The 26,980-nt window shown below is 42.7% G+C and overlaps 1 protein-coding gene across 1 annotated transcript in view; it reads right to left on the reverse strand.

Annotated features, from left to right (window-relative positions):
* Positions 1-7,372: 7,372 nt before the first annotated feature.
* MICAL2 (microtubule associated monooxygenase, calponin and LIM domain containing 2) overlaps positions 7,373-26,980 on the reverse strand; it is a 56,758-nt gene continuing 37,150 nt past the window's right edge. The window contains exons 16-26 of the mRNA XM_010086494.1: positions 26,308-26,412; positions 24,574-24,792; positions 24,252-24,353; positions 23,512-23,643; positions 15,539-15,646; positions 15,027-15,119; positions 13,429-13,615; positions 12,285-12,373; positions 11,853-11,952; positions 8,921-8,978; positions 7,373-7,578 (exon numbers count right to left, since the gene is read on the reverse strand). Of these exons, the coding sequence (XP_010084796.1) occupies positions 8,938-8,978; positions 11,853-11,952; positions 12,285-12,373; positions 13,429-13,615; positions 15,027-15,119; positions 15,539-15,646; positions 23,512-23,643; positions 24,252-24,353; positions 24,574-24,792; positions 26,308-26,412 (1,176 nt within the window). The 3' untranslated portion in view covers positions 7,373-7,578; positions 8,921-8,937. The remainder of the gene's footprint in view (positions 7,579-8,920; positions 8,979-11,852; positions 11,953-12,284; positions 12,374-13,428; positions 13,616-15,026; positions 15,120-15,538; positions 15,647-23,511; positions 23,644-24,251; positions 24,354-24,573; positions 24,793-26,307; positions 26,413-26,980) is intronic.

A 26,980-nucleotide genomic window follows, 5' to 3' on the forward strand; every position in this document is an offset into this window, starting at 1 on the left:
AGCAGCCAGGGAGGCACAAAGACGTTACAAGATTTCTGCAACGTCAGGAGGGTTTACAGAACTTCAAGGTGTGTGGTTAAGGAGTACAAATCCTCAGTTTTTCCCCACAGAACCAATAATCCGAACACCATGATTGTTCACTCACTAAAGGTAAATTAGCAAGAATATTTGGACAGCAAGACCATCTTCAGCCAGTCCTGGGTGGACTTACAGGGGTGCACCCAGCAGACCCAGCAGAGACCGCGGCTGCACTGACTGGGCCACTCAGGGAAGTTTGCAGCAAGGAGCAGAGAAGGCAACAAAGCGACCCAAGCCTTTGGGATGACAGGGCAAGGTCCTACGCTGGACTGCCAGCCTGCCCCCAGAGCTCCAGCCCCTCAAAACCCTTCATCCCACTCTAGGGGAGGACGAGCTGCACGAGGATGCTCCCATCTCAGCTCTGCTGCCAGGCAGGAGCCAAGCAGGGCTGGGACCTCGCCAGGGGCCTGCTTCGAGCTGCTTATCAAATCTGAGAAACAAATAGTGGTTTGTTTACGGCTCACCAAAGCAGCAGCCTCTAATCAGGAATGTAATGATGGTTTTTGGAGGTCCCTGTAGACACGCGTCCAGCAGCAGCCCTCCTGCAGGAGTTCTGAAGAGACTTTTCCCTTCATGTCTCTGGAGACGCTCTCCCAGGCTGAGCCTGCAGACAGCACACAGGCTCGAGGCAGCTCAAGGCCGGGCCAGCTCTCTAGGCAACTATGCAAAAAAAGGTCAAATTTCGGAGAAGTTTTCTTCCCCTCCATGACTAACAAACTGCTGAATGTAGTCTGCGTGCAGGCAAGCTCCCCCTGCTACTGCAAACAGATAAATGCACCATCACATCCCTCCTCCAGTGCTTTGCCAACCCCTAGCGAGGGAGAGGTGCGGATTTACGCACACACCGCGCAACCCAGGGTTGCAGAGCAGTGCCGGCACTCCTTCCCATGGTATGCCATGGGAGCAGTGCAACTCCAACGGGTTTTGCTCAGCTGATGGAAGCGCCGCAGCCCCGTGAACGGTCCTTGGCATGGGTCCCCTTCAGAAACCTGCCGGGGAGCCCTGTGCCACCGCACACGTGGCAAAGGAGAGACTCTTTCCAAAGGGGCTTAGCATCCACCCACCCGGGCTTCGTAGACGGCTCTTGGCACCTTCTATGATTGCCATTTTTAAGGCGCTGATTGCTCCAGCGTCTGAGTGCTCCCACCAATAAAGCCAGTTCCAACAAAGACGTAAGCAGGGGATGTTATTCACACTGGCCAGTCCCATTTGACAAGGCAGCTGGACTTTCTGTACGGGCTGCTGTTCGCAAACCATCTGCCAAACCAGCGTCAGGCAAATCACATTACTGTGACCTGACAAGGAGATGACAAGGGCTCGAGAACCAGCCAAATTTGGGCAGAGCCAAGCCCCCGCTGGGGGCAGCTGGGCCGGACAGGCCTTCCCCCCCCCACCTCGGGCAGAACACACACTGCCCACAACGGCACAAAGCCTGATCTCTGCCAACAACATCCCCTCCCGCCGGGAGCGCCTGGCCAAGCGCCTCGGACACCAGCTGGCTCCGGGCAGCTGCGTTTTATCAGCTTTGCTCGGGAGCGGCTGCTCTGTGCGTGCCTCTGCCCGTCTTGGACAAAAATGGTCAAAGATGCTCCACTGAAAATCCCCAACCCAGGCAGCTGCAGCAGCCTCCCCATCAAGTCAACACCGCTGTGCCATAAGCAGACAGAAGCGTTCACACTTATCCTCCCTCCTCCAATTCAGCCAGTTTTAAAACATGAGAGGGGGTTCATTTTTAAGCAGGGTACAGCGAGAGCTCCTGCAGTATTTCTCAGCTAAGGCGGGTCAGACCAAACAGCAGCCCCGCACCAGCAGAGACGGGGAGTGAGCCTTGCCAAGGTAACCGCAGTGTGGAACTCCAACCAATACAAACCCAGAGAACATCCCTGAAGGCAGACGAAAAACAGAAACAGAGCCAGGAAACAATAGATTTTAAAATGATATGAACCTTTCTGCTTTGGGCCACTGGACACCCAGCGCACTGGTGGTCAGGACGAACGTTTCTGCTGGGAGCCTGGTCCAGAAAACGCCCCCGAGAGCTCCCTGATCCACCCGGCTGGGGGTCGCCCCCCAAACACGAGATCTGGTGGCTGACCGGGTGGAGACCCCCGGCTGGGCCCTCAGAGGGGGTAAGAAGTTGTTTGTACCTACTGCTGGCAGGGAGAAGGGGACCCTGCCCGTGGGCAGGCGGCTCGGCACTGCCCTGCGGTGCAGGAAACAGCAGAGAAGAAGTGACCCATTTGTTACAGCCCTGCCCATGGTGCAGACCTGCGCGAGGACCCTGTTTGGTGACAGGGCAGGAAGAAGGAAAGCTACTGGGATTAGGTGCTGCGATCTGTGTTTTTGCCACCTCTGTCACATCACATTTCTGTGACTCCCGGACGGCTGGGAGGCAGGAGCAGCTTACCCAGGGCTGCCCCGCTCACTCAGCACTGCAAAGAGCTTTCGGGTCCTCAGGTGACAGCACCACTGAAACCCCCGGTGCTGCTGGTCAGTGGGTGCCTGGGCACCCAGGGCCAGGACACGGGTCCCGCTCCCCGCTGTGCGACCAGCCCAGCACACCACAGTGCCCCTCCTGACCCCAGCCTGACCCACGTCCTGCTTCCCCGGCCGGCAGTCCTGAAGCTCCTCGCCTGCCATTAAACCGTGTCACCCTGTAATCCATTCACAGGATGAGTGGACTCTGCCTGGCCTTGTACGGAGCTGCTGACTCAGGCAACAACAGGAGTGAACAATTTAAAGTGGAGTTACTCATAAACGCGGGCAGCCCTGATGGGGAGGGCAAACACCAGCTGGCACCAAAAGCCAACATGAAGAACTTCAGTCAGCAGACCACAAATTGATTTGTAGCACACTCATCACACTTTACTGCCTCTCTGACTCCTTACCATATAATAAACAAAAAAAAAAAAATATGAGTCCTGCTTATAAGAGAGCAGAGCTTTAAGAAAGCTGTGGGGCAGAAGGAAGGTGTCTCTATAGCAGTGCTGTGGCAGCACAGCCGAAATGAACCCAGCCAGCACCGGGATGAGACACGGAGCTGAGAGCATTTGCCAGGGAAGCACAGCCCACGTGGGACTGCGAGAGGGGATGGGGGAACGACAACACCTCCAGCTGGGTTAGACCTAGGTCTTGCTGCAATACACTGGTTTACCAGCCCACACTGGAGCAAAACCCCAGCTCAAACCTGTTATAGCTGCAGCTGGGCCTGTAGCCTGAGCTTCCAAACATATAAGGCTGCATGGGAGGATCGCCTGAGTTTTGAGTTTGAAATGGAAGGTTGGAAGTTTTCATATTCACTCAGGCACCATTAAGGTACTTCACAGATCTGCCTTAGGAGGCCACAGGGCTTCTAACAGCATTCCCAAACTGATGTCCTCTCCAAACTTTGAGTTTTCATCACATCCGAGAATCTGGCAGGCAGATTTCTGTCCTTGAAAAAGGACTCCTGTAAAAGGCACCTAACATCTCACAGATTTCAGTTCTTGCCACAGTTCTCCTCATGCTTCCTTTATATGTCTACAGAAGTCATTTCCATGTTATGGTGGCTAACAAATGGCAACGGAGAAAGGCAACCAGCTCTCCCATTGCCATGGGGTGGCACGCTGCTCCCTGTGGGGCCAGATCACCTCCCTGGCTTCCAACCACCAGCGCCTACAAATGCTTTCCTGCTGCCCCTTCCCACCCATGGCCCAGTGACAGGCTCCTCCACAGCCCCCTCCTGCTGTCCCCATGCCAGGAACCCATCTTGTCCCGCTCCCCGTGGGCCCACACCAGCACCTACACAAGTTCTTCAGCAGCAAAACACTTTTTCAAAGTATCGATTACTTACTTGATAAACAGGCCCTTCTGAATTCAGGCACAAAATCTGAACTGCATTGGCCACAGAACTGGAAGTTGGCAAAGCAAGACAGAGCCCAAGCACGCGGCTTTCCAATGCACCCAGGACGGTGAGCTCCAATACAAACTCAGCAAAAATAAAGGAGAAAGCAACTCACTGACAATCTACTAGATACACTGAATATGTATCTTTATGGAAAGTTGCTTCTCAAAAAACTCCTGTGATAACACATTATTTCTATAATTTTACAGTAAATATATATTTTATCAGAGCAACCTGTGTTAGTCTGGTATATTAATGTATGTAGTAACTGCAAGTTTGGAGCGCGGCGACAAGAGTTTCAGTCTCTAGAGTGATCCGTGCCTGTCAAAATAATATTTCTTGCACACAGACTCAAAGCACCAAACACCTTAAAACAAAGAGGTGAATGAAAACCTGCAGAATAAATGCTGAAAGCAAATGCAAGACTATAGCAACATGCACATTTCTTTGTAATTTCACATTTCAACAAAACATATCAGAAATTCCATCAGTTTCAAACAAGTTTGGAGCCCACCACCTGATGAGATGAGATCAAAGCCTCCCTTCTTTTTATGTTAACACAGATCGCGAAGAAAAGAAGAGAGACTTGGGGAAATATTTACATGAGCAATCTGTACACTTGGATCAAGCATTCATACATGTCTTCTGATCTCCAGCACCATGATCTTTCATGAAAAAAAAATCAAGTCATCTGCAAACATGTCATGCCTTCAAAAACATAAATATTAATGCAAAATTCAGTGCATTTCAGAACTCATTGTTTTGATTGGAATGTGAGGAATGAGTGAGCCAGAAATGAATTAAGCCAATTATAGTAACTAATTGCCATAACATTATGGGAAAACACAGGCCATAGCCCTCGCTTGAGGTTGGAATAGGTACAGAAGCAAATTTCACTGGCATTTTATAGCTGTAGCGGTCTGGAAGAAACCAACAGGAACAGAGATTACTCTTCTTGCCAGAGTTAACGATGGGCTGACATTTGAATTTGAGCAATTCTAAGTTTTGTCTGTACTATTTTTTTTTCCAAATCAACTATGCTTAAAAACAGCAATATCTTTTTAATTATAGGATTAAATATTTATATTTAATAAAGGAAGGTTACAGAATCCCAACATGTTTGCTTTTCACGAACAGGCACCTAGGTAATGCTGCCTTGCCTTGAGAATGAAAGATGAGCCTGGCTTTTCAAAAAATCTCACATCTGCGTACCTATTTCCATTCCAAATGGCCCTAGCAGCCACAGACAAGGTCAGAACCCATGTGAACCAGTATAAAGAGAAAGAAAGACAGAGCAACTCCTGAGACTGCCAGACACAGCAGACGTCACCTCTGCACCTGTAGCACTATAACAGCATCTGTAACATCAAGTAGCTTTCCAGTCTTAGAAAGCATTAACTATGTAAAGAGGCACTAGTATCATCTGCTTCGAAACCATGATTTTTGGAAGGCACCCAGTTGAGTGGCAGCTCGAGACCGGAGCAGCAGCCTGTTCGCCTTTCAAACGAGCACTGCTGCCAACTCCAGCTACACAAAGGGACAAAGCAGGACTGCTCTGGGGTGCATTGTAACAGCGCGTGCTTGCTGGAGACTGGAGCACTGGGGCTTTTGGAGAGAGCTCAACACAACAGCAGCAGGAGGATTCAAGCCTCCTATTCACGGTGATGTCTGCTCACGTGGCCGGAGGAAGACAAGAGTCCCAAATTAGGCTTGTTAAACTCGCTCAGAACTTAACCCACCAGTCTCTTCCTCTAGCAGCATTACTGGGAGCAAAACAAGGGATATTTTGTTTTATCGTATAATGATTTTGACTGAGGGTGAGAGAACTAACGAACTCGCTCCCCTCACGTTGCTCCTTGTGTCTGTCTTATTTCTTTCCATACACTGTGTGTTGTCTTGTTCACTAGCGTCCCAGGGCAGGGACTGTCTACTACTAGGTATATCCCTCTAGTGATAGGAATTGGCAGTGATCTTGACTTTTGGGGCCTTCTGTGCCACCACGAGCAACACAATTACTACAAATCTAGACTCCAAAATCACCAGTTCCAAGCTATTGTACTGATATTTTAGCAGGAATAAGTGAAACTTTATGAGAACAGCATGAACATCTGATGCCTCTCAAAGCTGCAGTGCCAAACAAATCATCACCTTCTGCAGACACAAAAACCTCTTCTGATGTTTCCATGCCACTGCCTCTGCCTAAAATGATCAAGTAAAGACAGCAGAAATGAGCCTGCTCTGAAACTGTAAATTGTGCAAGGAGTAAATTCAGTTTTACCCAAACTGCTTTGTCCATTGCAATTAAGAAAGTGCCAAGTATTGTCTTAAATGGCATTCACTGCCCTATGTTTTCATTATGCAAATCATCTCCCCCTCATACAACAAACTTTCGACTGTGCATGGTGGCTTCTTTGGCAGGGAGGACGGATTAGTTCATTGGGAAGAACTTTTATTATTCTTTAGCAATGTTGTCTTTAGCAACACTTTCAAAAAATTCATTTCTGTCACTCAATCAACCGTAGTGAGGCTCAGTTTGAATTAACTTTAAAAAAATATATCATACAATCCTCCCATTAAATTATCAGGACTATTCTTTCTGGGATTTGTTTTTTTCTTGAAATACAAAGGAAGAGATTATAGCTGAAGAATTGCAGAGCAACCAAAAAGAAAGAAGATGGGGTCGGGGGGAAGACTCAGGAAAGCTCTTTTGGAGAAGCTACTGTTTAAAAAGAACCACACCACCAGCTTTAAAAAACAAAAAATGAAAATTAAAAAAAAGCCATGACAGAGCAGAGGAAGGCAAAATAAATAAAACAAGACCACCGTTGACAGAAAATAAATAGGTCACCATTAGCTGAAGCTTCCACAGGTCCAGAAGATACAGGGAGCTTGCAAACAGCACTCCAGAGCCAGCAGCAAAGGTAAAGCTTTACCCACAGTTATTACCTGCTTTGTCTGTACACGATGTAAGATCCCAAAGACATGTAAATTAGCATGACCTTTATGACATTGGTTAATATGTAAAATAAAAACTTAAGGAAAGGTAACAGACATCAAAGAGAAGGGGACAAGTGCCATTTGTATATGTAACACAAGCAACCCCCATGCTCACCACCACCAACTTATCATCTGCAGGGAGGATGAATCCCAACACCAGGCACCTCCCGATCTGCAGCGGATAGGAGAACTTGTCAAGGACTCTGACATAGGTCCCTTTCAAAAGGGACACACATCCCATTATACCACCACAGTGAAACTCTGGCCTTTGGGTCAGGCCACAAGACAGACAACACAACAGCACCCACCAGAAGAGGAATTTGTGAAACGAGTGTGAAGTCACCATTAAGTGTCTGTCCTCAGGAAATGTTTTTAAAAGGAAAAGATGAAACAAGGAGACTTATAAAGAACTACATTTATTTTTGTTTACAGCAGATATCATAAATAAAGCTAAAACAATTTTCACTGTGTGCAAAATACAGAATTTCCATGTGAAAATTTAAATACAGCGTTAAAAACTATTTAATAAAAATATTCAGTTAAGATTACAAAGTCAAATGAAGACAGAAGATTTAGGAGGAGAAGGACAGAATCCTCACTGGCCAGGAAGAGCTAGGAAGACTCTGCAACAGAGGGCAAAAAACACAGCAATGGGAAGAGGTTTGAAATGGCAGACCTTTGTGTCACGACCTTCATCTCAAAGCATGCTGAGCTTTGTAAGAAAACACCGTAGCCCTGAAATACATAGGAAGTCATGCCCTACCCATTTGTGCAGGAAGTGGAGCTTAAAATACTGAGAGGTTTCTGTGTGGGCACAGTGTGGGGACTTTCAAAGCCATCAAGACATTTTTGGATGCCCACACAGATAAATCCTATGGCTTTAGGCACGTGAACAAACAGGTCAGCGAGATAAGGTGTGAGGCTCTGACCCTGCAGCCCTTCTGCATTCCTGGCTGAGGTGTGTGAAATGGGGCAAGTGGCAGAGGATGTTTGGCCCCTCCTGAAAACTGCTAATTAGATCAGTGCTAATTAGATCAATGCCTGAAGGCCCTTCCCTTTGAAAGGGATCTTGGGCAGGGAAGGCTGGGCCATAACCATATCAACCAAAACCTTCGCACACTTGCTTGTCAGACTGCGCCCTTGGTTCTTGTTTGGATTCATTTCCCCTTCCGGATTATCAACATGCGATTATACGTACTGGGACTTATATAGAAAGATACATAGAAAATAATCACACAAATTTGTCACGGAGAGTGGTGGCAATGTTTCATGCAGCAAGACAAAATAGTGACAAGTGGGATCTAGTTAATTAGTTAACAGAATATCAAACCAAAACACTCGGGTTACACGAACTTGGCATTTTGATATTACAGAGTAAAACCAGCATGCACATCCATTGCTGTCAGGCCTGCCTACTATGTTACCTGGGGTGGAAGACTGGAATTTGCATCACTTTGGCTATTTTTTCAACAGAACCCTTTTATATCGTACTTTTCCAGTACAAAAGCAAAGAAGTGCTTAGAAAGTGCGACAGCACTCAAATGTTGCTTGCTGATGGCATATTTGAGCTCAACGGGAAAAGGTGCTCACGCTAACCAGGAGTATCAGCTGGCTAATCTTGTCCTGACCTTATTTGAAATCTTTCCTTCAAATACTTCAAAAGAAATAAGGCTTTCACTAGTTCTCTCAAGAAAAAAATTACTTTCCTAACTTCCCTTAAAGGCACAAGGAAGTGTACATGCACAGACACAGAGAGAAGAACATTCTCTACAGAGAGCACAGACGTTACCTTTTCTAGAACCGTGAACTCAGCAACAGATTGAATGATCATGCCAAAGCTCACATCCATTAATATACCAGACACACACAGTTTGCTCCAAAAGTCTTAAAAAACCGTGCAATGAAATGCTGTCAAACAACAGTGTTAGTCACACAATTTCGGAACTGGCAAGCGGAAAAAATCACCTGAGAGCAGAAAGGCTTCAGCCAGTGAGCGGGTGCAGCACCGGAATGATGAATTGGACTAAAAGCAACGAGGGAGATTGACAGAGAAGACAGCAGGAGAAAAAACACAGAACTTAACTTGGTTGTATATGAAAGCATCAGAAAGATTACACAGGCACAAAGAATTGGCCAAAATGAAACTGCCTTTTTTCATTAAACCATGAATGAGGATAAATAGGTATGAATCTTACTAGCAGAATATTAAGATGACAAGATTAAAAAACTTCTACCAATTAGACTGATACCAATAAAAAAATCTTCCCAACAAAATCACCTGCAAACTCCTAGTGGACTACACAGTGTCATTAAGATTCCTCAGGAATATGTTTTCATTATGGAAGTTCCTAAATTCTGTTCTGGGAATGTAGGGATTTTATTCCCCATTATATAAATCTATATAAACCCAATACCATATTTTTATTTTTTATTGTATTTTATTTTTAAACTTTCTACCAGTAAGATTAATTTGCTTTAAATTCAGAGGGGACTTCAGAGATTTCCATGCTTCTCACTGTATGAGCTCTCTTTCTGTAAATTTACCATTATGCCTACTCCACTGAAAAGAAGAAAATTTCCTGTAGTAGACAGCAGGAGAAGATTTCAGGAAAAAATGTTCCCAAAGACTGTGCAGTTGACAAACTGAAATCAAAATCGATAGCAAGCCAAATTTTAAAGCTTTACCACTTAGCAGTCTGCTGTGTTGCATGAATAACAGGGTAAATCGCACTGCAGGTTTTTTTCCTTTTTAGGGTGAAACAATTACTACCATTAGCAAATAATTTAAAAGTATACAGTGTTCCAAAGTAGGTTTTTTTCAACGCTATAAAAGAGGTACAGATACATTTCTTTACATACAGATGCCCACCATGTTACTATAATTGTCACTGTGTCCAGTCAATATTCTAGCAAAGTTTTGCTGAATACATGTTTGAGCATTAATGGCAATTTATTTCAAATGAATGCTTCCTTATACCTAAACAATTTTCTTCAAGCACTTTTTCAAGTTCTGCGCATATACTTAACATTTTTTTTTCCCCAAAATACATAAGCACTCTAAAACGTGAAAAGCTTTATCCTCGTAGTTTAAAGAAAGTCAAACTATCTAGAAGAAAAATACAGTTTGTCATTTATTTTAAACAGAAGACAAATTTCCTTCTCATACCTAGGAAATGAAACAATTCAAATAATCTTTTCCCACATTATGTTAAAAAAAATAATAGAAAAATCTGCCAGCCCATAAGCAGCGCTGTCATTAAAGACCACTGGAAGGTGATCCTCAGCTTTGGTACTAACTGAATGTGACATTATTTCCTCTTATTTAAGCCACATTCTTTTTGCTAGAAATAAATGCTACAGAAGCTTTTAATTTTAGGTTATACATATTACCATGTTTATGTATTTACCTATTTCCCAGTTAACTTCTGAATTTAAACATTTAAGTATTTGAGAGGCAGGGAGCATGCTTACCTCACTGGCTAACTATGCTGAAAGTAAATCAGAATTTGCGATGGTGGTGTCTCCTTGCTGTTAAATAGCTTATTTAACCTGTCCTGACACCTTCTGATTAAGGTAGACCTTGTTGAGAGACATCTGAAAGAAATTTACTTAATGGTTGCTCCAGATAATAGAATTTCACCTTTCTGCCATCAGCTTTGAAATGAACAAAATACTCAACTAAGAAGTAATCTCCTTAGAATACATTTATAGGCTTTTGTTGTTTGTTCTAAACTTGTATTTTTAAAAAATTCCGGAAGACAACAGGAGTAGTGCCTACCCAGAGGCACAACAGCACTGACTTCAGTTACAGATGAGTGCTCCATAAATTGATATTCCTCGAATCAGCCACCTAATGAGGAAGCCTGGACTTGAGGAATAAGTCAGGTCTAACTACACAACCAGTTCCTTTGACTTACAACGAAGCCCTCACTCAACTAAGATTTGCTCTTCAAATTTATTTCAAAATGTTCAATAAATTAGGAGTACAGATTATACCCACTATCTACAAAGGGTATCTATCACCTGTAAGAAATGTAAAACACATGACTAGGAGCAATGTGAATTAAGTACTTTTTTTTTTTAAACATATTCATGCAAGTTATAAACCTCATAACCCAGAGCAAAGATGAAAGCAAGAAAAAAAGGTATGCGCCATATTCAGGTTTCAAAACCCAGTCATTTGTCATAAATATTCCCCAAATATCTGAAAGAACATACATTCTTTCTTGGTCTAATGAAGGAAAAAAAAGAAGGGGGGGGGGGGGGGGGAGAACAGGGAGAAAAATGGGTTTAAAATGTACTGCCATCCCCCTCAATGGTCTGATCACAGGATAAAACGGGGGATGGAGGGAAAATCTACAAAATATCCTTCATCCGTATCTGTGTTCTGGAAATGTCTCTGGACACTGCCCTTCATGCTCTAACATACAGTACAGTGAACACTTTGATTGCACCTCATTTATATCAGAAGGAATCCACTGTTCATTTAAGTCACATATTAAAATTGCATAAAAAGTAAAAAAACCAACCAACCAAAACCTCAAGAAAATAGTGAGGCTGTTAATTTTGAAAATCTGAAAGGCACAACTGAGCAAGACATGTAGAAGAATTTAAACCCTATAGAATTTTTTCACCCATTCAAGCACATTTTCAAGTGACAGCTCTGCTTCCCGGTACATATGAGTAAGTACCTCTAGAAGAGCACAGAGGAATGGCACACCAAGGCTCAAGAGTTCGTACAAGTAGGTATAGTTATATGCATTGTCCCTGAAATGAAGATTGGTAGCGTGCAGAAAACCATGCATCCAGTTAGACAGGCGTCTGGGAATGTCAAGCAGATCCCTTGTCACCCGAAGGGGCCAGCTTAGCATGCCCCTAAAGAAGGAAGTCAGGATACCTGGAGACCTGTCCTCTGGACTGCTAGCAGTAGACAAAGTGCTTTCTGTGGTGGTCTCTGAGGGTTTGGGTTCCTCTTTCTTCCATGCTTCTGTTGCCTCCTTATATAAAGCATTAAAAAATGTTAAATATACTTCTAAAAATAGAAAGTCCAGTCTCTGATACTGGTTTTATACATGTTTTCGTTGCCCATTGCTCTTAAGTTCAATTTTACTTTGTATAGGAAAAGTTAATTTCCATTGAGAACCAAACTATAAAGACGCCAAATTCACAGAAACAAGAGGTTATATTTTAGCATTGATTTTACTACTTCTGAACATCAGGCAGAAAACATCTCACATACACATATGTATACACATACACAAGTACTGCACCCAGTTCCACATAAAGCTGCCCCAACATTTTCTGCATTAGTAACATAACCAATACATACCTTCCCCTGGAGCGGTAACGTTGCTCTTCTCTTTCTATGTTTGCTACTGATTTTGCAGTGTGTAAAATGAGGTTTACAGTAAAATTTACCTACAAGAAAAAATAGACATTATATGATTTTTTTATCTACACCCATGAATGTTGAGTCTATAAAAAGACGAAATCAGGATAATTAACGGTTGGGCAGCAAAAGGAACGGGAAACTTGCTACCGACTGAATAGCTCACAGCTCTGAATGGGCTTCTCTTGCAGTACACAGATTTGCACCTTTGTTAAATAAGGTGAGGTCATTTATCTACCACACAGGTTTAAGATTAGTAAACAGCAGAAAAACAAGATTCTAGAAATACCAAGTCACAAACCAACACAAGACATCAAGCAGCAAAAAGTCAAATAATCAGTTCAAAAAAGCCTTTGCAGAAGATTCTCTGGACTGCAAAAGAACCACCTTTTGTCCTGTGTCTTTAATCCTTTCACAGAAGATCAGGTTAATACTGGGTTCTACCAAAATATCTTGGAAGTGGCAAGGGAATTTCAATTCAGTTTAATAATTTCTCTCTACACTAAAAAAAAAAGGCAAAAAATAATTCCCCGTCTGCAAGCCCCAGGTTGGACGTGGGACTGAGCGCCCAAGACCTGAACCTCCTGTTCTACAGCAGACTGGAATGAACCACGCTGCTGCTTGGCCACTCCTATTGCTTTCGACTCCTGAGACATAGCATCTTGAAAGAAATAATCTATACTTGCGCCTATCCATGTAAATCTGACACTATCTTGGATTATCCTTATAAATTATGTTATTTAGCAGCCAGCTATTAAGAGATGAGAACAATCCTGTATTGTTGGAGAAAAATCACCTTCTTTTGCCCCCTGCTTCGACCTGGGATTGGACAAACTGCATTTTGGTCACTCAACTTGTTTTTCACTGAGGATTTCTTCACTGAAAGCTCAGGTCTGTCTTAACTGGATTTTTTTGAAAGACTAGAACTGCAAGTACAAGGACTCAAAGATCAGCATGGACGCAAACAACACAGTTGGCAGACCTCCTCCTGACCGAGCTACTTGGCCAGGTCTTTTTCCCTAGTTCCATTAAAGGCATCAATACTTGGACATTTTAAAATATTCTTAAATAGCTCCTATATTACCTTCTTCAACATCAAAGGCATAAATTCCTAAACGGAGTGTTGTAGAACATATTTCACACTTGAAGCACTCTCTGTGAAAGAAGTGGCCTTCTGCACTCAGCCGCTCCATAACATATACCCGTTTTTTGCAGAAATAACAAATGTCACTCCCCCCAATAGACTGAGGAAATTCTTTTCGCAGAGATCCCTGTTAAAAGATAAAAATAGAAATTCACATAAAGCCGTTGCACTACCCCCAGATATAAACTCTTATTAAGGGGGCGGCTGCTTGAAGTTTTACACATCCCCCTCCACACACAATTAAAATAAGCATCAGTCATCTTTTTTATTACTAATTTTCTGCAATTCTGTAGGTTTACGCAGTAATTCATAAACCAGACATCACAAGGACTTTAAGGGGTGAGTTTTCAGCTGGACTTGCATCCAGCCTCTCCCTGTGAGTCCACTGACATGTTGCGTTTGCTCAGGTACAAGAGCAGCATCAGCCCCAAATGCTCATTTACAACGCGGCACCACACCAGCTCAGGCACCCGCATCTCATGGCTGCGGGCGCTGGTGTTTCTCAGAAGATGGCAATGGGAGACCTTGCAAGCCTTGCAAACAACAGACACGCTTTAGGAGCTAAGAAAACGGACGCCCTTGAAGTCTCAGTTCATACACACTCCTGAGGAAAATGTAGGCTCATGCATTAAGGTCCAGGAAGAAAACCTGACAGTCTTTAGTGCTGGTGTCTGAACTACCATCTCCATCAGCTGCAGATGTGCTTCCCTTCTCAGCCATGTTCCTCCCGAGACTACAGCCCAAGCCAGGGCTTGGTTTGTTTTAAAAAAATCAATCTAATTCCTACCACACAGAGAATATGTTTAACACATTGGACTTTAAAATATCATCCATATTAACAACTTGAAACTATTTTGAAAGTTTTTGTTGAATTTAGGCTGGCAACATTCTTTAATCACCACAAATCTCATCCTGTCTGGGTATACATGCAAAAGCTACAGAAAAATAAATTATAAATTTATTAGATGCCACTGGGTTTCCCTTTTCTTATCAGAGGCAGGTATGAAGATGTTACTTTCCATTATTGTATTCTGCTTAGTTGCAGGTTGGTACAGATGAGCATCCTGTCTCGACCACAGCCGCCACCATCTCGCTCCCTTCCACTGTCCCCGCTGCCGCAGGTGAGGTACCACGCACGGGACAGAGGAGGCACAGGCTTGGCAGAGTCCAGGCACATTCAGACAGCAGCGCACAGTCCACACAACTCATCTTTAATTTGCCAGCAAAAGCAGGCCTCAGAACAGTTTTTCTAATGTTAAGTGCAAGTCACAATTTTCACTGTCACAAGTCACACTCTTGTGCTTAAAAGTTGAGAATCCTACTCCAAATGTGCCATTAGTAATCCATTTTGCTGTGATGGATCACTTCAGAGTATGAAACTTTCCAAACGAACAACCATGCAAATGGAAAAGTACACAAATGCGTTTTTAAAAATATGATGTTAATAGAACAGGTCAGCTAGTTACAACAAAGCAGAAGCAGTCGGAGTTTAGTGCTGGCTAATAAGTAAGTGTCATCACCACAACACAACACCTTACTTTGCTTCCCAATACCTGACAGCTCTGCGCAGTGGAGGCAGGAGATGAATGAGGAATGGGGCAAGAACCTGCAGCTCTGTCCACAGACCGATTCTGAATTCAACACAGAACAGCATCAGAGTTTAAAAACAGCTCTCTTCAAAATGAGGCATGGTGATTCAGCATGTGTGTGTTATAAATAACCGCATAAACATGTACTGTACAAAACTTTCTTTAGAAACCACCCTGAGTAATAATTGTCTTATGTTACTAATTGTACCAGTAATTATATTTAATAAAAGCCTCCTGAAGTTTTAATTCATACAGACAAGTAATAAAAATATAAATAGAAGGCACGGTGAGCAACATTTCCAGCACTTCCATGCATTAGCACACTTTGCCAATATGCACTTGATTCCTTAATAAGTGTTAGACCTTTCATAATGCTTGACGTGCTCCACAACCAGGGTCTTAAGTCAGGATGACATTGTGGAAGCACCACTCTTTTAAGTCAAGGGTTTTTATAGTCTTACCAGTTCAAGGGGGGGAAGCTGTGGCTTGGGTCTGTGATCATTCACATACAGATTGACAAGAACTTCAGCCACAGCTCCAATTGCACGCGAGACCTTTCCTACAGTCATCTAACCAGAAAAGGGGAGAAGATGAAGAATAGAAGGAAGAGCTTTAGTTATTCTTGAAAAAGAATTTAAAGAGAAAAGGACACGAATGATCTGAAAACATGCAAACAATGATGAAGAGAGGAGAAAGAGCAGAGGCAAAGTGGAGCAGAGCACAAGCATGTTCATGCATGATCAGCGTGGTCCAGCTGCTGGCCACAGAAAGGTTCCGTGCAGCCCACAGGCTTCTCCCTGCTGATGATGGAGAGATAGTTGCTAGGAACAAATGCTGCTCCCGCAGCACAAGGCCTCCCGCCATGTCCGTGGAAGGCTATCGGGGTTGGACCATACTGATAGATTTAAAAAAACACCCTGCTGTTCACTGACTTCTTGGGTCTTTGTTGTTGTGTTTCAGAACAGCGGTGGGGATTAAACTTCACATTAACGGACCACAAACTGGCACTTCAGGAAACATTCATGAAAATGTACTAGAAGTCCCTCACAGAAATGTTTTGTTGATGCTCATGGAGCAACCATTCTCCCTCTCCCAGTGACTCAATGCCAGGGAAAACTGACAAAACTATGTTCATGAAAGGAAGACATCTCCTTTAATCTGCTTCACCACACTGTTGCAGCCACTAATGTTAGGCTGCTTCTAAATCAATTTATCAAACAGACAGGCCCGCAAGAACACTGCAGTTCCTTAGGCTGCGGCTCCAAACACACCACAGACAGACCTCTGACTGCACAGTCCAGGCTTCCGTGCCAAAACACGTGAAAGGAGAAACATACAAATGCAATGGTATTCATGATACTTTAAAATAGTTTTAAGGCATTTTCTGTCAGGCTCGAAAGCAACTATAATGCATTGTAGGTGTGTTTTCAAAAATTATGACGGTTAAAAAAATTCTTGCTAAAAAAAAAATTCAAGTTCAGGAACATGGGAACATGTCCAGCCCCTTCCAGGTTCCTTTATCTTTTGAGAGCTACCCCGTAGTTAACTTAATATCCAGGCAGATACAGGATATGTATGTTAAGATGACAAAGGCCCTTCAAGGGACAAGCTTCTGTACTGCTTGGTTTTGTTTAATATAAAAAGACTTCTAAATACTGTTCAATATCTGCACAACTGGTGGGGTAACAACAGCAAATGTTAATTACATGCTGCAATGCTGTGCTAAGTGGTACATTAACTTATAAACTGATACTATAAGTGAGATTACTTTCTACTACAGGAAAACTATGTTTCTTTGTATTGTTTGTGATCACAGAAGACAAAATTTTCCTCCCCAAATTCTGCACCTCTGAATACGCTGAGCAACTTTTAGGCCTCATACAACTTATTACCCATGAGCTCCTAGGTAAAAGAAAGCATTCAAAGTCAGTTGAAGCAGAAAGTTTACCTTGAACTAGGTAAACACTAGAGCAATCAGTTAAACAACGCTTAAAGTGCTAGTAGTTGTATTTCAGGAAAAGTATCCTTGAGCCTGAGCTACACCTTCCAATTCACCAAGGTTATTTCTGTACCCCACCCATTGGAGCAATCTGTGTCAACATTAAAGCAGTCAAAACAAGAAAACTGCATCTTTATACACACTTTAAAAAATGTTAAAGGAAGTGTTCTTGTAATGAATGTGAATTCACATTCCAGATAAAAGCAAATGGGATTTCAGTTTAAGACGGCGACCAAAAGATTGCCGACTGCTCTGGTCTCCTCATCCACCAACACCAGCACAAACACTGCTGCTGCTGACCGGTGGGGAGGGCAGGAAGCACAGGGACTGGAGGACTGATTACAGCTCATCTTAAGAGAGTCTGTTTAATAAGGAAATCACTGGGGGAAGCTCTGTCCTGGTTCTCCTCACTGAATCACATATGTGGGTAGTCAAGAGGAGAGCAATTTGCTATAGCCTCGGTACTGCACCTTTCAGATGCCTTGCAGAGCGATCTACATAGGTTGGAGCACTGGGCTATGATTAATGGGATGAAATTTAACAAGTCGAAATGCCAGATTCGGCACCTAGGACGGAGTTATGTCCCAGGTTAAATTGGGAGAGAAATGGCTGGAGAGCAGCCCTGCAGAAAGGGATCTGGGGGTGCCGGCTGAATGGAGGCTCAATAGGAGTCAGCAGCGTGCCCTGGCAGCCAGGAGGGCAAACCGCATCCTGGGGTGCGCCAAACAGCATCACCAGCCGGTCCAAAGAGGTGATTATCTCGCTGTATTCAGCATTGGTGCGGCCTCACCTGGAGTACTGTGTGCCCTTCTGGGCCCCACAATTTAAGAAGGATGTGAAGGTCCTTCAATGCATCCAGAGGAGGGCAACAAAGCTGGTGAAAGGGCTGGAAGGGATGTCCTAGGAGGAGCAGTTAAGGACTTTGGGCTTGTCCAGTGTAGAGAAAAGGATGCTGAGGGGCGACCTCGTTGCTCTCTACAGCTTCCTGAGGAGGGGGTGTGGAGAGGGAGGTGCTGAGCTCTTCTCCCTGGGATCCAGTGATGGGATGCGAGGGAATGGTTCAAAGCTGCACCAGGGGAGGTTTAGACTGGACATTAAGAAGCATTTCTGTACTGAGAGAGTGGTCAAACGCTGGAACAGGCTTCCCAGAGAGGTGGTCAATGCCCCAGGCCTGTCAGTGTTTAAGAGACATTTGGACAATGCCCTTGATAACGTGCTTTAACTTTTGGTCAGCCCTGAGATGGTCAGGCAGTGGGACTAGATGATCATTACAGGTCCTTTCCGACTGAAATATCTATTCTATCCTAATGCCATGCAATAAGAAAACAGAAAAATCAGGGCAAGATGAGAATCCACTGGGGCAGCCCCATGAGCACCTGCCACCAGCAGAAACCTGCAGAGAATGGGAGTGACAGGGCGTGCAAGAGCAGTGCTGCCCTGCAAGGCTCACAGCCTCTGCCCTCATACGACAACAGCACAACTGCCGAGCAACTCCGTGTCTTCTCTAAATCGCACCCTGCTTATAGCGACAAGGACTTCAACGGCATCCCCGCACATTTCATCATGGAAGTGTAATAAACTCTAGTTGCAGGAGAGAGGGTCTGACCCCAAATCTACACACGTTCCTTTAGAGAACCTGTCAGCTCTTACACAGCTTAGCTCTGGTCACCAGCACACACATCTCTGCCTGCCTGATGCTGCTCAGGTACCCTAGAAACTCAGTATACGCATAAGAGGTGTTATATTTTGCTCATGCACTTCCTACCCTTGAGGCTACTGTTGTACGTGACGTCCCACACACGTATGCAAATTTGTAGTGCTGGGACTACTGTCCATATGCACCAGGCTACCACTCACAGTTCAGGCAGGTTTATACCAGTAGCTTCAAATCCTTTGTTGGAAAGGAATCTTAGTTACCTTACATGGTGAATTTCAGGAAACAACCAAGGAAACACTTAAAATCCCCCAAGCATTTCTGATTTACTAAGAGTACTAACCTGTCAATGACATGTTGCCAAAGCTTTTCAGCAGGTTGATCAGGGTGGCTATTAATGTGGGAAGAGAAAGCTGCCTTCTGTATTTCCCTGTGCTATTACTTGTAACAGCAAACCACCAAGTAAGCCTCAGTAGTATTTTCATACAACAAAGGAAATACGCTCTCTGCCTCCAAAAGCATGCAATGCTTTCCCTTTGCTGTTTCATATCCTTAATGATTCTCCTGGTCTTATTTTGCTTTGAGGGCGATTAATTTCTTTTTATGCCACCTGCTATGTCTATTTTACCTCTGAGATAAACAACATTTGAGTAATAAGTTACTGTGTGTAGGAAACACCCAAGCGCTGCTTACTGCTGGTAATTAGAGTCACGTCAACAAAGGGAAGTAGTGGGTCCAAACTCTGCAGGCAGCAAAGCCTACTGATTGCAACATCTTCATAGTTCTTATGACGTATTGTGTTGATTCATGCATGCAAAGCTCAGATGAACACAGTTTTCTGAAGGTCAATCCAATTTTAAACAGAAAACAGGGATAACCAAAGACCAGCCTGTAATATAACATCTGTTAATTCATAATTCTACCTATGTGAATTTTGACAGCTGATTAAAACTAGAAGGTAGCTTTGATTATTACTGGCAACTTGCATATAGTATCGTACAGAAGTTAATTCTTAATAAGTAGTAATGACTGTATGTCCTTAAAAGAAGCAACATGCTTCCATAGCCTTCCTTTAAAGTGCTTCTTTCAAGACTGAGGCATAATAACAGGTTTCTGTAATAAGACAGGAAGACTTCTTAGCCACCATTTTCAATAAATATGCCACTATACCTTATACTGTTACGATGAAAATTCAACAGGTGCAAAGGATCGTCATGGCTGACAATAGTATTAGTACTCACTTGAAATTAAAATGACAGTAGTAACTATTTAGAGGATGGGAGGGTGCTGATATTTATAGGTCATATCTCATGAAGTCTTACAAAACTGAAAGACTCCCATTATCTTCTGTTCTTCTGCTGACAAAATGCAGAAACACAGAGTGACATAAGGGAGCTCTTTCTGTTGGCTAAGCAATCTTGAAGCGCTTTTTCATACTGAAGTCCAGACTTACCTAGTGATCTCTCTCAGAACAAAGACGACAAATACAAATTCTGAGTCCTGTAACCCCACCCTCAAGATATCACAATTACTGGTACATATTCACAGCACAGAGGTCCATATTGTTAAATGTCATGTGCAGTACTTGAAAATGTGCACCTGAAATAATATCAAATTTTATTTATATAGTACTGCACATTTAGCCAGTGTTTTATAGAGTATGATAAAATTTTCATTCTGAAAATTGTGCAGTCTTAAAAGATAAAACACAGGGACAACAATTTAACCATGGAAGGGCCTGGACAGAGTGCTTGTTATGAAATCAAGGCAGCAGCAGATGTTCCCTGAAGATTTAATACTCTTACAGTAAAAACAGCAGTAAGAAATCTGCTTCTTGGAAAAATTTTCGCTTGAGAAATAAAAAAAGGTAAGGCAAAACATGGATTGTGTAACTTAAAGGAACAGATCTTAGGTTGCCAAAGAGAGGCAGAGCTGAAGTAACAGAGGCATCACACGACTGAATCAACCTCAGGCACATGAACAGTAGGGAGAACAAGAGTCTTGCACATCCATTAACACTTCAGCAGCACATTGCCAACGCACATAACGGCCCTGGGCATCAGTCCAAAGGGCCCCTGAGTCCATCCCCTGTCCCCAGGGTAGGATCCACTTGTGTAAAGAAACTGTATGTGCTGCAGACTGCAGGCTTCCCCCGGTGCCCTGCTCCTTTACTGTTCAAGAGCCCCCATCCCCATCCACAAGCCTCACCGAAATCTCCATTTCCACAGTGAATGTCCATCACCCGTTACTGTGCTGACAGTGGGCACCGGAGGACAGGCATGCCCCTGCCCCACCCCGCTCCCCAACAGCCCTGCGCAGACACCAGGGCTGGCCGACCCTGCCTAACCCCTCCACTCCCTCCTGGTTACCCCTGTAGCAAGGACAGCACTAACAATGTCACTCACTGGCAACCCTGGAAAGGAAACTGGGGGGGCGGGAGGGGGGCTGGCCCCCCCCCCTTTTTTTTTTTTTTTTAATCTATTTACTACCTACAAAATAAAATACCTACAGTATACATAGTATACAGTGTATAGAAACACCTACAGGAATCCATCATCACTTGGGGTTCATTTCTGTTCCTCAAAGGGGAGGAAAGTAAATGTTTGCCTGTTCATTATCAGACCTGCTATTTAAAAATTCCCAACCGCGCCATGCCAAATGCACCATATTTAGATGTGTAATGTGTACAAGAGGACTTGAGCCTGTACAACCCTACAGAGCAGTACACTAGGCATCAAGATGTTCACGCATGTATATCTGCCAAAGAATACACGTAGTCCTACCTAATCAGCCAAATATTTACCAAATGACATGAAGGTGGATTTACTGTGCTGGTGACAGAACAAGGTTTTCTTGCCTCAGCTGTGCTGCATTCTGCCATTACCTCTGGAGAGAGCTTTTTCAATTAAATGCACCCTGAGTGAAATCAAGTCACAACAAACTATTGCTACACCATTTAAATACAATGGCAAACTAATAAAAGGTTCTGAGTGCACTTTAAACAAAATGCAGTTGAATTAAAACATCCAAAAATGTTTGCTCAGGCCAAGTGATGTTGTCTAAGAAAAAATGTTTAAATCCCAGTAAAATTAGTGCTCACAGAGTTTCCATATGATTAAGAGCCTAGTTCTCATATTCTAAAGGGTGTTTCATGTTGGGGTTTGGTTTGGGTTTCAGTTTTTTTTCTATTCTCCTTGCGCTGTCACAACAGTTCTCCAAATCAAATTAGCAGCAAGCCTCAATATTTTGGAAACCATTACTTAGCTTAAAACCCATCACATGCTATACCTCCTAGGTCATAAAAAGTAAGAGGTAAATCCAGGCAAAGGAATTATTTTGAAGCTGAAGGGAATTAGGGGATTACCACAGTAAGGCACCCGCTGGGCTTGCAGTGTCCTTGACAGGCTGTGTAGCCTGTATTTTCCTGGGGAATAAGAGGAAAGGAGTCTTTTCAACACAGCTCTATCTCAACCGAGGAACGTGCCTTTGCAAACTGCAAGTCAGCTCAGTATCTACCTGCTTAGTTACGCCGAGGCTGTGAGCCCAATTTCCAACCAGCATCAACAATATGGTACAAAATAACCTAAAAAAATCTAGGCCCATTCCACTAAATGTTCCTACTGAACACCTACCAGACGGGAAATTACCTTCAGCCATGGCTTACCTGAAGTTGGGCAATACACATGTGTGTTTCATAAAACTACTGCTATTTAAATACAACAAAAGCAGGCAGAATGCTTTGCCCCTCCTCACTGTAAATGGAGACATTGCCCAATTCTGCTGAATAGCACTTGTTTCATGTGTCAGGCCGCAGAGCCGTCAGCTCCAGCAGCACCTGCATTGGGTCACAGCAGTCGCCTTCAATACTTCTAGAAACTGGATGTTTCCACCTTCATTTCCACATCAACCCTACTGAATACTGCAGTATTCCCAGACTGCTGCTACATAATCTGTGGGTGAAGGAAGGGGAACCCAGGCCTTTACCTGCTCTGAAAAGCTGAAAACCACATCAAACTTTCTTCAATTAAAATCCTTCTAAAACAGGAGGAGTTAGAAGTCAATGCCATCTTATCTTCCACAGATAAAAGCACAGCCCATTGTAACATCAGCATTAGAGCTCCATATCTCTGATTCAAATTGCTTAATCACCTAATTGCTTTCATTCAGAGCATGCATGTTTCCTCTCTGTGAAGTTTGTTGTTACAAAGAACTGTATTCTAGCCAATAATGTGCAGAAGCAAGTTTGAAGTACAAATTAGTAAACAAAACAACAATAAAATCTGTCTGTGCTGACAAGCGCTCATACAATTCTAATACATTTCATCCAGCTAAAACAACCGTTATTGTGCAGGTTCTTCCCTCCAGTCCAGACAGATGTTCTCATGAAAAGAAACACAAATGCCACCCAAGAACAACCAACTGATGCGGTAACATCCAGTTAGCTATACAATGTGAAGCTCTCTCTCTGCTAGGCATGCCTGTGGTATTATCCAACAACAGAACGTTTAAAATAAGAAGCAATGCAAAATTTTCAGAACTGAAGCAAAAATTTTGTCAACTATTTGCTCTGTTCTTCAGCTTTATACCTGAACTATTTTTAACGATGACTTTCCTCTTACAAACATGCAGAATTACCAACAATGAACAAAGTAAAGTTTGATTCAAATGTGAACTACAACCTATGCAACTGATCTGCTGGCAGCGCCTTCCATCCAAGCCATTTCTCAAGCAGCTTTAGTGCAAGTTTGGATTTTAAAGGAAAAAATCTGTTAATAAAGTACCTGTCTAGAAGGAACAGCAGGGGAAGCTGAACCGACAGATGATGGAGAAGAGGCAGCAGCTGAATCATGAGGTAGAGGACAAGAGGGAGTTGGGGGCTGAGAATGGGATAAGCCTTTAGTAGGTAGCTTATTCTGTGTAGAGCAGAAACAGGAGAGTTATCCAAGAGACAGTGACATTAGCAAAGGTTAAGAGAAAAATTTCACAGTCATGCACCAAAAAAATAGAAAGAGAATAACTACAATTCTGTTCTTTTCACTATTTCTGCATAGTGAGGAGTCATCACAGCAAACCGTTCACGTCAAATGATATTATAGTACTCAGTTTTCTTATGAAAAATATTTACAGTGGGCAGTAAGGTAAGGCAGTGCTGGGAGAAAGCATAATGAAACACCAGAAATGCCAGATTACACTGACCTAGCGCTACTGCTCACCAATTCTTTAGAAACTGTGAGCTACCAGCACATACCGAAGCACAAGACATGGTTTACTCTAAGACATTTCTCTTGTGCTGAAGTACTCTGACTAGGCTTTATGATGTAGATTGTGTTTACCTCAATTAAATTATGCCATAATATTTAAACAAAGCTTTTTACCAGTTTCAGTGGAATCCAAATTACTTTTCAGATCCACCCAGGATGAAAGGAAATTTAAAACCAAAACCACTGCTATTTTTTCCCCCCATTAATTCTTACATGTCTTCTAACTCAGCACTTCTTCAGGTGCAAAATCTAATATTCACCTTTGGGAACTCCATGTATCCAAACATTGAGGCAAGGTGTGCTGCTTTCTCTTTAATGTTCTTTTTATGGAATTCCCTATTTGCTATGTTCTGAGCTCTTTTCTGCAATAAGAGCCAGGGAAGGAAAGCCAAGAAAAGAAAGAGAGAAAGAGAGATTTCAGTTAATGTCACATATATAATCAGCAAGTTTGTAGAAAGACTTTTTATTGTCTTAATATAACCTAAAGTCAACAGAGAAAAAGCCAGCATATCCAGGGAAAATACAGTATACAGATTAATATATGCAGTTAAGAGACAGAAAGGAAAAGAAATTGCTTGTCACCTGTTTCATTTTTTCCTCCAGGTGCTGAAGCCGCTCAAGCACTCCAGAAAGTACAAATGCAGCAGAACAGGCAGATGCGAGATTTTCAGAGGTTCCTGACAGACTGGGCTCGGTATCTGGTTTTTGTACAGTCTTTGCTCTCCTGGCCATATGATCAGAACCACTTAAAGACTGTTTGGGTTCCCTGACCTCGTGTTCACTCCTAGCTACCACCTGAAACTGGGAAACACTTGAAGTGAAAAAAAATCTGCTTTGTGCACTACCATGCAGTATATGCAGCTTTTAAGGATGCTTCTGAAAGCGCGGCACAGTCATGCACATAACTAGAAATAAAATGTTCTCACATCCCTCTTTGCACACTATCTATTGCACCTCTGATGCTTGTGTCCATGCACTGAAATAAATCATTCCCACATAACTTATGCATGTTCTTGACATCCTTCTCTATGTTTGTCTCAGTTTCTACTAATAACCCCAGATAGAGTCAGTGCAGAAGATGACACTACATCTCCTTCCAGGGTTTTTAGCAAAGGTTTTAGGGGTTGGGTTTTTTTTAGCATCACATCTGACCAAAACTAAACTTACAAATAAATTGTAAGAATATCAACAGTAGCTCTTGTCATAATTCTAGATCTAGTCCGACCCAAGTCAACCTATGATGTATGTCAGATTTAAAGTACATTCTCAGGAGTTCACAATAGGTCTCTGAATTTGAATCTTTATATAAAATAGCTTTTGAAGTAAACTAAACATTTGAACCAGTTCAGCTTTATTCAAATTCAGTCTTAAAAATAACTTTCCAGTTCGTCTTTTCATGACAGTTTTCTAACTCATCCTGCCTGTCCAATTCAAATAAATACACAATTTTTCCATATTTCTCAGAATGAAAATTTTAAAACCTAATGCCAATCAACTTGCAGTGTGCTCACAATTTTCAGGATAGCACACCTGCCTTTAAAACAATTCTCAAGTGGTTTATGAATCTGTGTTTTTCACCAAGCCGATCTGCAGATTTCCACATGCAACGTAGATGCCATTTCACTGCAGACTGCTCTTGAAATGCCACCACAGGATATTTATTCCCATTTAAAACACTAACATAAAGTGAATGTCAATACTATTTCATATGAGATTTCTGTCACAGGAAGTATGAAGAGAAAAATTTAAACAACGTATTCAAAAATTTAGCCCCATATATATGATGCTGCAAAAGAGCTTCCAGCAGAAATTCTTACCAAAAGGTCAACTTAAAGAAATACAAAAAGATGGGCATCAATATCAGCTTTTCAATGCTCAAGCTTTTATCTTAGACATTTTTGCCAGGTTTCTCAGAGCAGTAAGCACCCTTTGCCTTATCATTACAACAGCCCAAAGCATCAAGTACATGTACAGGGAAATTTTTAGGTACTGCTGCTGTTAAGTGTAGCTATGTAACAATATTTATGCAATTTGGAGTCTAGATGTGATAACACAAAAATCAACACCTATGTTTTTAGGGGTTTTTTTCCACACAGCTACTAATTCTTTCAAATAGTCTTCTCATCTAATCAAGCAGATATAAAATAGTCTTAAACTCTAATATGTTTTTCACAATTCTCAGGTAAATATAGCTGTTACCTCTGCAGATTACATACAGGTATCATTTTATATATTCTGTAGCTACACAATAACATTGAGTTCTCAGCAGTAAGAGAAATGGTGTGCTTGTCAGGTGTTACCCACATGAGTGCCTACCTGCCTTTTTGGCTGAGGTGGAAGAAGACTCAGATCCTTAGGTTTAGCAAAGCGAGGATTAACAGGAGGGTCAGAAGAGAGCAGGGCTGGTCTATCTATTGGCTCCTTGTAAAGCATTTTTAAAATTATAAAGACAGAGTGGGGAAAAAAAAGGAAGACAGTAAATAGGATTCAAAGATCTTTTGAGACAGAAAGAAATAGAAGCTGCTTTTAAAGACACATTACTATGGAGCTTAACAACATGTTTTGCATAATTTTGTAGATTTTTACCCATTTTATTACCATCAAAGACATACTTAAAATTCAGCACATTCTTCAAGAGAGGTTGTGATCAAAAGGTAACACACTGAGGCTTCCTTCAACACAGCCAAGCAAACCTCTGCACAGGCATCACATGCAGAAAGCTCAGGGCACTGACAAGTAGCCAGGTAGAGTGCAAACAACAGCGGTTCACAGACAGAGAGTCACTTGACATCTATAAAGCCTACACTTCTGGAGGACTTAAATATGTAAATAAACAAATGGATACAAGCTCAAAGAACTAAGAAGGCCACCACGGTTGTCAGAACCTTGACACCTTGCTCATCCTTCCTTCAGATCTTTTAGGTGGCAGATCCAAACTCAGCTGACTCAAACCCTCTCACTGGCTAAAGTGTGCTTTTGATCTTATCAT

Source organism: Pterocles gutturalis, unplaced genomic scaffold (genome assembly GCF_000699245.1).
Source record: "Pterocles gutturalis isolate BGI_N339 unplaced genomic scaffold, ASM69924v1 scaffold6851, whole genome shotgun sequence".
In the NCBI taxonomy this organism is placed as follows: domain Eukaryota; kingdom Metazoa; phylum Chordata; class Aves; order Pterocliformes; family Pteroclidae; genus Pterocles; species Pterocles gutturalis.